Genomic DNA, 10969 nt, shown 5'->3' with positions numbered 1-10969 from the left:
AGAGAGATCCAGTTAATGTTTATGGTGAGTCCTATAACCGAGCTATGTGACTGAAGTACCCCTAGAACGCATCATTGGATATTATAGTAATGATTGTAGACAGTAATCACCCGCTATGATTGATCGGTCGAGGTTTTAGCTAGCAAACGCAGGTGGGCATGTCAACCCCGTATAGATCTATACATACGTATCTCGCTCCGAGGATTAACGGTTACAGTAGTGTGAGTATGCCAAGTGTTTATACTTAGATAATGAATAATGTATCACTATAAAAGTCATTAACAAATGTATATGAATAACAAGCCGTATCTTATACCTGGATTGGTATCTAGGGCATAATGTTCGAGAGTAGATAACCCTAACTTATACGTGAATAAGTCACTAGGCAAAATAATTTATTTTGAATAAAGTATAAGTCAAGTATGTTCGATAACTAAATATGTGAAAGTGTATGATACTCAGCTTAAAATAATTGGTAAATCTCATAAGTACATGTATAAGTTTCAAGTTATAATATATATATATATATATATATATATATATATATATATATATATATATATATATATATATATATATATATATATATGTATTTAAACATTTATATACATGCATGACATCACTTTGTGAACTATATATATATATATATATATATATATATATATATATATATATATATATATATATATATATATATATATGTATTTAAACATATATATTCATGCATGACATCACTTTGTGAACTTTAAAATACTACAAAGGTAATAGTGTCATAAATCGTAAGGTTTATGACATACATTTAATGACATAAAATCATGATATTTTGTAGTAAACTTAGATGTGTACTTTTTACTAGTTGTAACATGTTAAATAACTATAACATATATGCATAAATCTAACTAGTTCATTTGTAACAATATAACAATGTTTAAACTAGTTAAGCTTGTAACCAAGAAATGATTTCCACATAAAATTATAAAATTTTCTTGTATGTTTTGCATCAACCAAGTATGTGAGCACATGTATTCCCACCCGAAATATGTAAAAACTATAAAAAAAGGGTCGCAAGCACTCGACTTGAATGTGTGAACTCGGTTTTTGATGTGTGAATGTGATTTGTTCGAGAAGTACCGCAAGATGACGCCAATAGCAACCAACTTTGAACCCGGTTTGGACTTTATTTAAACCCACAAAACAACACCAAAACTTGAGTCTAGAACTAGGAAACACCACAAAAATGGTAGCAAAACAAAGGTGGCACAAAGGTGGTACAAAGGTGGTGGTGGTCGTGGGCTGTTCACGGCAGCAACATGTGCTCCGGCAGCCTGGCTGCCTTGCTGCCTTGGTTTCTTTCTTGTTTCTACCGACAGGGAACGACGAGAGAGGAAGCTGGAAGGTGGCAGCACATGCAATGGGTGTTTAGGGGGTGGTTTTCGACGAAACAAGGGCAGAAAGGAGGTGGTTGGCGGTGGTTTCCGGTAGTATAGGGGCTGCTCCGGTGGGGTGGTTTTGGACCAAGAAAATGGAGAAATGGAAAGGGGAGAGTGAGGGAGATGTTAGGGCTGATGATTTTTTAGGAAATGAGAAGCCCAATTCCTCCTTTTATAGCCTTATCAAGCTCTCACATGTCGATGCATGCCATACTCTTCTTAGAAAGTCAAACACACAATGCACCATGCTTTGTAAATTTGGAAGAAGCGTGTAGCCAAATAGGTAAGGTGAGGGAAGGGGAGAGGGGGTTGCACGTGGACAAGGGGGTGGGAGGGGTTGGCTGATTTTTCTTCATGCATGCAAGGATGGTGGGCCATGGTGATGTCATTTTCTCAAAAAGTCCCAAAAACCATCCTACTTTTGCGTGCCAAGATCCTGACGTCTAATATTTATGTTTGAAAGTGGTGAATGATAGAGTCGAGTTCAAGGATTAGAAAAACCCGAACGAATTAATTTTTCGAGTTGTAGAACTCCATGAAATCATGTTTAAACATTCGCGTCTAATTGACCCGTAACGTCCGATATTTCGACTTTTACAAATATTTTTACTAAAAACATTTCAAGTATGAACTTAAATAATAGACCATAACCTGAGTCCAAAACTATTCTCGGAATTTCCATATGAGGTGTACAAGTGCCTCAACGAATCGAATCAGTTTATGCACTTTTAAGAAAATCAAAGTTATACTACTTTGTTTTCTTATAACGGTCGTATATTTTGCATAAAAACTCCGTTTTGGACGTTCTTAATATTTTCGGAAACAAGTGAACATGTACTACGAGACTAGAAATTTTGCTTCGCTCATAACTACTTAATATGAATTTTTAGTTTTTCAGACGTATTAACTAGGGTTACAGTTTGTGCTTTGTGATTCGTTTGAGATTTTCCACGATTGGAAGTAAGATACTATTTCATATATTATTATCATTGTAATGACACTATTTATTTTTCAAAATATGCATTAAAGCTCAATAGATCAGGATACAAATAAATTCGCGGTGAATTGACTGTTTATAGTATTAGACCTATGTTCTGGGATGTCACATTACCTCCCCGTTAAAGCAATTTAGTCCCAAAATTATTTCGTACTAGAATATTTTGTTCCACTATCATTTCTCATTCCACTAGTGGAGGGAGGACCACTGAACAGTTGCAGGTACTTCTGTTTCATCTGATCCTCACGTTCCCAAGTAAACTCCAGCTCTCTACGAGAGTTCCATCGGATTTTTACTATACGTATGTGATTTTGTTTGAGGCTTTTGATTTCTCGATCCATGATCTCCACTGGTTCCTCCATGAAGTGAAGTTTAGTGTTGACCTGGGTCTCATCGAGAGGAATGACAAGGTTCTTATCAGAGAGACACTTCTTGAGATTACACACGTGGAAGGTATTGTGAACCTTGGTGAGTTCTTGAGGTAACTTGAGTTTGTAAGCCAACGGAACAACCCTTGCCAGGATTTCAAAAGGGGTAATGAATTGGGGATTTTTTTTACCTTTTTTTCCAAATCTAATGATGCATGTCCATGGTACGACCTTTAGTAGGACACGATCTCCAACTTAAAATTCTAGGGATTTACGTCACACGTCATCATAGCTTTTCTGACGACTACGTGCAACCTTTAATCGTTCCTTTATCTGAACAATATTCTTCATTGTTTCATGAATGATCTCAAGACCAATGAGTAGAGTATCTCCCACATGCTTTCTAGCCAGTTGTTTATCTCCAACTTCTGCCCAACATATCAGAGAAGGACATCTGCGTCCGTACAATACCTCGAATGGAGCGGCCTTTATGCTAGTGTGATAAATATTGTTGTATGAAAACTTTACTAGCGGTAAGTGAGTATCCCATGCACTACCAAAGTCTATCATACAAGCGTGAAGCATGTATTCCAAATTTTGTATCGTTCTTTCACTATATCCATCAGTTTGAGGGTGATACATTGTACTCATGTTTAGTTTGGTCCCTAAGGACCTCTGTAACGATTGCCAACATCTGGAAGTGAATCTGCTATCTAGGACTGAGATAATAGATATTGGCACACCATGTAGTCTAACCATTTCCTTGAGATAGGTCTTGCTGTGTTTCTCCATCTTGTCAATTTCTTTCATGGCTAGGTAATGGGCGGACTTGTTCAAACGGTCAACCACTACCTAAACGGTGTCATAACCACTTGATGTTTTTGGAAATTTCGTTATGAAGTCCATGGTTCTTTGTTCCCATTTCCATTCTAGGATTGATGGTTATTATAGTAAACCAGATGGCTTCTAGTACTCGGCCTTGACTTTAGTGGAAGTCAAGCATTTACTAACATATGTGAAAATCTTTGCCTTCATGATGGGCCACCAATAAACTTTTTTAAGATCGAGATACATCTTATCTGATCTGAGATGTATCGAATATCTAGACTTATGAGCTTCATTTAAAACTAGATTACCGACCTCACCAAACTTTAGGGTACAAATTCGATTCATGAAATATCGTGTTCCGTCTTCCTTGGTTCGATTTGTTTGTCCATTCCTCATAGGTTTTCTTCTACGATATTTCTAGGTTTGAGTGCTTCCAACTGAGCATCTCGAATTTGGGTGGTGAGATTGGAGTGGATTGTTAGGATTAGAGTTTTTACATGAAGTGGATTTGCTCACTCTTTCCTTCTTAAAGCGTCTGCTATGAAATTTGCTTTTCAAGGATGATAACGAATTTCACATTCGTAATCATTTAGCAATGTGATCCACCTTCGTTGTCTCATGTTGAGATCTTTCTGATCGAAGATGTGTTGAAGGCTCTTTTTAATCGTTGAACACGACATATTTCGTTCCGTATAGGTAATGTCTCCAAATTTTTAAGGCAAACACTACAACTCCTAATTCTAAGTCATGGGTAGTGTAGTTTGTCTTGTTTGGCTTAAGTTGTTTGGATGTGTATGCAATGAATTTATTCCTTTGCATCAATTCGCATCCTAGGCCTTGGTGAGAGGCGTCCCAAAATCCTACAAAGTCTTTTGTTCCCTCTAGAAGAGACAAAATTGGTGCACTGCACAATAATAGTTTCAATTTCTTAAAGGTAGACTTGTGTCTGTCTTCCCAATCGAACTTCTTGTCTTTCTAGTTAGAGAGGTGAGAAGCTTGGCTATTTTGGAGAAATTCTTGATATATCTCTGGTAATAGCCCACAAGCCCTAGGAATTGGAGTACTTCGGTTGGCATTATTGGTGACTTCCAATCCCTAATAGTTTCTACCTTCGAGCGATCAACATGAATCCCTTTGCTACTAACCACATGGCGGAGGAAGTGCACTTCGTTAATCCAGAACTCGCATTTAGAAAACTTTGTATAAAATTTCTCATTCCTTAACAGTTCTAGAATTAAACGCAAGTGTTGGCCATGTTCTTCCATGGTTAATGAATGTATTAATATTTCATCGGTAAACATGATTACACATTTATCCAAATAGAGTTTACACACCCGATTCATAAGATCCATGAAAATGACTGGTGCATTGGTCAGTCCAAAGGGCATAACCAAGAACTCATAGTGACCGTACCGAGTCATGAATTTCGTCTTTAGAATGTCTGCTTCGTGAACTCTGAGTTGATGATAACCAGATCATAGATCGATCTTTGAGTAGTAGCAAGATCCTTGTAGTTGATTGAACAGGTCATCGATCACCGGGAGTGGGTATCAATTTTTTATGGTGAGTTTGTTCAACTCTCGATAGTCGATGCACATCCTGAACGATCCAACCTTCTTTTTGAAAAAAACAATACCGGACCACCCCATGGTGAGAGGCTTGACCGAATAAAGCCTTTGTCAAGTAGTTCTTGGATTTGACGGGAGAGTTCTTGCATTTCCGATAGAGCAAGGCGATAACTTGTCACTGGTGTTGCACCCGAGATTAGGTCGATTCGAAATTCGACCTGTCTGATTGGACGTACTCCAGGTAGATCTTCTGGAAATACATCTAGGTAGTTGCACTGATATGTGCTTATTTAGTCATAAAAATCATACATTATCTTAATACATTATGTTGATTTTATCCCATATTATGGACAAAAGGTGCTTAATTAGCTTAATATTTCAATTTCATTAATAAAGAATTGCTCGGGTAAAAAAGGAAGCGGAACTAGCAATTGGAAGCTTGGGAATTGAAGTTTGAAGAAAGATGGCTTAAATGAATAGGAACTCAACGAGTTGGCCATCAACTCGATGAGTTGGTTGGAAGATTCCTGATACAAGGATGCCTTGCCATACACGCGTATTAAGTGAAAACCTCGACGAGTTTATATATTACTAAATTTTGGAAATCAATATATATATATATATATATATATATATATATATATATATATATATATATATATATATATATATATATATATATATATATATATATATATCGTTCATTCCCGAAAACCTAACACATTCTGGAGGCTTTTGGCGACTTTTGAAGATCAGAAGGGTTCTTGGGAGCTTTGGTTTTTGATAATTCAACCTAGAAGTCAATTTTGAAGAGATCAAAGACAAACAAACATTACTTTTATCTTAATATTTTGTGTTAACCATGTTTGAATCATTAGATTTCGATTTTAGGATTCTATTTGCTGTAGTTATGAGCTAAAAGCTTTATACTTCTATTTAGACTAGATAATCTTATGAATATGGTTTGATTGAGTCGCTTGGATTAATTTGATTTGGTTATTTATCTTGTTAAGCTTGTTAAAAGATCCTTGCATGCTAATGATAATTATTTTCTATTAATTACCAAGTGTATTGAGTTGTATGAATATCTTCTTAATTGCTTGAATCATATAGTATCGTGAAAACAAGATTGTATGCCTAGTATTAGTGAACATGAACCTAGGGTTAACTAGAAAATAACTAAGTTAATGTGTGAGCATGTGTGATGAACAACCACATATGAGTTGATTGAATTAACAAATTTAGTTAACTAATATTACAAGTCTTACTTGATTCAAATTGAACACTAGGAAACTTGTTAGTTTAATCACTTGATCACTTTTTGAATTAACTTGTTTGCTAAAGGATGAGTAATAGTGAACATGAACCTAATCGCATTAAAAATCGGTAACCATTGATATATTAATCCATTGAACTTGCCATGAAATCAACCATAGGAATAAGTGAATCGATTTTGAACAGAAGTCTCTTTATCTTATGAAATCTGAATCGAATCGGTAACCATTGTTTTCCTTTAGTTGTTAATTGTCTTTTGCTTAAAGTGATTATTGTTTGCTTAAGTGTCTAGTCTTGCAAAACTAGAGAAAACCCCCTTTTATTGCTTGTTTTTATTTAGGTAATACTAGTATTTATTTTAATTGTTACCGTTCGATGTGTTTGATACCCTACTTGCTTGAACTATATTGCTAATCGACAGGTACACTGCCTTTCGTGTGTTTGTCTTTGTGTCTAAGTTAGTAGGATTAAAACTATACTATTTCACACGTATCAAGTTTTTTGGCGTCGTTGTCGGGGAACGGTTCTAATAGCTATTTTATTTGCTAGTGTTATCGATCCTTTGTGTGAAATTTATTTCATACAAAGTTACTAGTTTTTCTGTTTTAAATTTTCGTATTTAGTTTTATGTTTTTGTGCTGAACTCGTCGAGTTCCACTTCTAAACTCGACGAGTTTGTCACGTTTTCAGTTTCGTTTTGTTCGTTTTACGCGTGTTTTTCTGTTTTGTTTTAGGATGTTTATGTCCAAAAGTTCTAGCTCTACAATATTACCACCCACTGAAGATCCAGAATCGATTATTCACAAAAAGAAGGACAAAGCAATCGTTGAATCAAGTCGTTTTGACAATAAGAGAGAAGATCTCGAGCCGAACACACCTGAATTTGAAGAAGGAAGTGAGATTGGACCAGAAGAAGAGATGGCTGACATCGCAGACATACCCATGGGCGAATGGAAGAGAAGGATGCGTGACGATACAAACTTTGAGCTGAAAGGTCACATACTCGCCCAGCTGAAGGACATCCCATTCTACGGGAAGGATCATGAAGACGCATACAAGCATATCGACGAGGTCAACGACATGGCCGACTACTTCAACATCCCTAATGTGCCTCGCAATACTGTTCTACTTCGTATGTTACCAGTTACGTTCAAGGGAGTCGCGAAAGATTGGCTAAAATCTCTCCCTCCAGGATCTATCACAACATGGGCTAAGATGCGCGAAGAGTTCATTGATCAATTCTGCCCTCCCTCAAAAATAGAAAAGTTGAAGAAAGGCATTGAAAACTTCGAACAAAAACGAGGCAAGTCACTCTATGAGGCGTGGGAAAGATACAAAGGCTTGTTGAGGAACTGCCCTCATAATGACCTCAACATTCAACAAGAGGTTTCTATATTCTATGATGGGGTGAATGTGACAACCAGGCATCTCCTTGACTCACAAGGACCACTAATGAAGAAGTCACCCGCAGTTATAAAAGAATTGATTGAAAAATTCTCCAAGCATTCAAGAGAATATCATAACCCAAGACACGACTCAACACGAGGGGTGGTAAATTCAGTTTCCGATGACATGGCGGCAGTGATGGCTAAGATAGAGAGCATGGATCGTAGGATGACAAAGATGGACCAATCCGTCCACGCCATCCGAGTGGGATGTGACGATTGTAGTGGGCCCCACCTTACTAAAGATTGTGACCTTGACGAGAACGGGAACCGGAAAGCACACATTTGTTATTCGAGTGGCGATAGGTTTGATGACGATTGGAGGAAACCGAAAAAAGAATGGCTACCATATGACGAGTATAAGAAGGAAAAGGAGGAAAAGTATAATCAAAAGGCGAGAGGGTTCTATCAAAAGGAAGATTCGGTGCAAGAGAAGAAGACACATTTTGAAGTCATGCTTGCACGCTTTGCAAGTGCATCCGAGAAAAGACATGATCAAGTCGATGCTGCCATAAGAGATCAACAAAACATGATGAAAGAGCACCAAGTGATGATGAAAGATCAACATCCTCTACTCCGGAATCAACGGGCTTCAATTCTCAATATTGAAAAGCAACTAGGGCTACTTGCCAAGCAATTCAACGAAAGAACATCGGACAGACTTTCTAGTGATACCGAGAAAAATCTGAGAGGCGCACACATTAATATTGTGACGACTAGGAGTGGGGAAATAGTCACTCCTCTGACCCCGATCCCGAATGAAGATCCTCAAGAGGTGAAGAAAGAAGAGAAAGAAAATCCAATTTCACCAACAGTAGAAAAAATTCGACGAGTTCCAGTACAAAACTTGATGAGTTCTTCACCTGAAGAGAAAAATAAACCTCATGTAAAGCCGTATCAACCTCCATTGCCATTACCGAGCTAAGTTAGATAGGATAAACAGAATGAAGATTATCAAAAGTTCCTGGAGCACATCAAATCCCTTCAAATCAAAATCCCTTTCATCGAGGCGGTTGCACAAATGCCCAAGTATGCCAAATTCTTGAAGGACCTACTCATAATTAGGAAAAAGATGGAGGAGGTATCCAAGGTGGTTCTTAATGAAAATTGTTCAGCTTCATTGTTGAATAAATTGCCAAAGAAGATGGGTGATTCGGATGGTTTAACTTTACCTTGCCAATTCATGAATTTAGCTTCTAGTTATGCATTGGTTGATTCGGGGGCGAGTGTGAACTTTATGCCATATTCATTCTTTAAAAAGGTAAACCTTCCGGAACCGAGACCGATTCGAATGGCGATCCATCTAGCAAACAAGACGGTGACATTTCCAAGGGGGGTATGTGAAGACCTATTGGTAAAAGTTGATACGTTCGTATTTCCCACGGATTTCATAGTGCTAGATATGGAAGAAGACCACCAAGTGCCAATCATTCTTGGAAGACCCTTACTAAACACCGCATGCGCTATAATAGACAAAAGAGAATTAAAACTTACCATTCGGGTAGGGGATGATTCATTTACATTTGGAGTCGATCAAGCCATGAAGCATTCTATGTTTAGTGATGACACGACATTCTCGGTGGACATTTTGGAAGAATTAATGGAAAAATGGAAAGAAGACAAGTCAAGCGAATCCACCGTTGCCTTTGAAGATGACTTTTGATGCTGAAAGAGACCTAAAAGAGATAGAAAGATTACTCGAAGAAAGTGAATACAAATAATTAATAAGAAGTTCTTAAAAGTTAACTCGGCGAGTTGAAGAGATAAACTCGGCGTGTTTGGACGGAAAGTCGCGATCAGACGGGAAAACTGGGCACAACTCGTCGAGTTCTATTTCTGGACTCGACATGTTCAGTGTTCAAAACTCGAATTTAGAACTGAAAACTTTGTCGGAACGCTTGGAATATGCTTTTCTTGAAGAAGGTGAACAAAAACCTGTGATTATAGCCTCTGACCTTACAAAAACCGAAGAAGAAGAGTTAGTGAAAGTTTTGAAGAAAAGGAAGAATTCCATCGCATGGAAGATTACCAATATTAAAGGAATCGACCCTTCTTATTGTTCTCATAAGATCATCCTTGAAGAAGGTGCGAAGCCGGTAGTGCAACATCAAAGGTGGTTGAACCCGAACATGCAAGAAGTGGTCAAGAAAGAGGTTGTCAAGCTCTTAAATGCTGGAATCATTTATTCGATTTCCGATAGTCCATGGGTTAGCCCAGTTCAATTAGTGCCAAAAAAAGGAGGGATGACGGTCATGACAAACGAGAAGAACGAGCTCATACCTACACGAACGGTAACCAGTTGGCGGGTGTGCATCGATTATTGAAAGCTAAACGATGCCACTTGCAAAGACGACTTCCCTCTTCCTTTTATTGATCAAATGCTTGAGCGATTATCTGACCATTGCTATTATTGTTTCTTAGATGGATTTTCAGGTTATTTCCAGATTCCTATTGACCCAAATGATCAAGAGAAGATGACTTTCACTTGTCCAAGTGGAACATTCGCATATCGACGCGTGCCTTTAAGGTTATGCAACGCGCCGACGACTTTTCAACGATGCAAAATCAATATTCCATGACATGGTGTAAAAATTTATGGACGTATTCATGGATGACTTTTCTGTTTTTAGCTATTCTTTCAATGATTGTCTTACTAACCTTGATTTGATGCTTGCTAGGTGCGAAAAGACCAATTTAGTCTTAAATTGGGAAAAATGTCATTTCATGGTGAATGAGGGCATTGTTTTAGGCCATAAAGTATCCAAAGCGGTGGATCGGGCAAAAATTGATACTATTGCTAAATTACCGCTACCAACCAATATGAAGGGTGTTAGGATTTTTTTAGGCCACACAGGTTTTTACCGTCGTTTTATAAAAGATTTTTCCAAAATAACTAGACATTTGACTCAATTACTTTTGAAAGATGCACGTTTTCATTTTTTGAAAGAATGTTTAGCTGCTTTTGAAATTTTGAAAGAAAAATTAACTGGTGCCCCGATCAGAAGGGCTCACTCACCAACAGAAAAGGGCTCACTCACCAACAGAAAAGAAGCTCTTT

General features: G+C 37.5%; 1 protein-coding gene and 1 non-coding gene across 2 annotated transcripts; one reads left to right on the top strand and one right to left on the bottom strand.

The window, feature by feature from the left end:
- Positions 1 to 7729: 7729 nt before the first annotated feature.
- On the bottom strand, positions 7730 to 7836 carry LOC145110481 (small nucleolar RNA R71). Its single transcript, XR_013709860.1, has one exon. It is a non-coding gene; the product is annotated as a small nucleolar RNA R71 (small nucleolar RNA).
- Positions 7837 to 8983: 1147 nt separating this feature from the next.
- LOC145106826 (uncharacterized) lies at positions 8984 to 9574 on the top strand. The gene has a single exon (XM_079043755.1). The coding sequence runs from the start codon at positions 8984 to 8986 to the stop codon at positions 9572 to 9574; it is 591 nt and encodes a 196-aa protein (XP_078899881.1).
- The last annotated feature ends 1395 nt before the right edge of the window (positions 9575 to 10969 follow it).

Source organism: Lactuca virosa, chromosome 4 (genome assembly GCF_052849685.1).
Source record: "Lactuca virosa cultivar CGN04683 chromosome 4, Lactuca_virosa_CGN04683_v6, whole genome shotgun sequence".
Lineage (NCBI taxonomy): Eukaryota > Viridiplantae > Streptophyta > Magnoliopsida > Asterales > Asteraceae > Lactuca > Lactuca virosa.
Note: the sequence above shows the minus strand (reverse complement) of the source record. Positions and strands in the feature narration are given on the sequence as shown.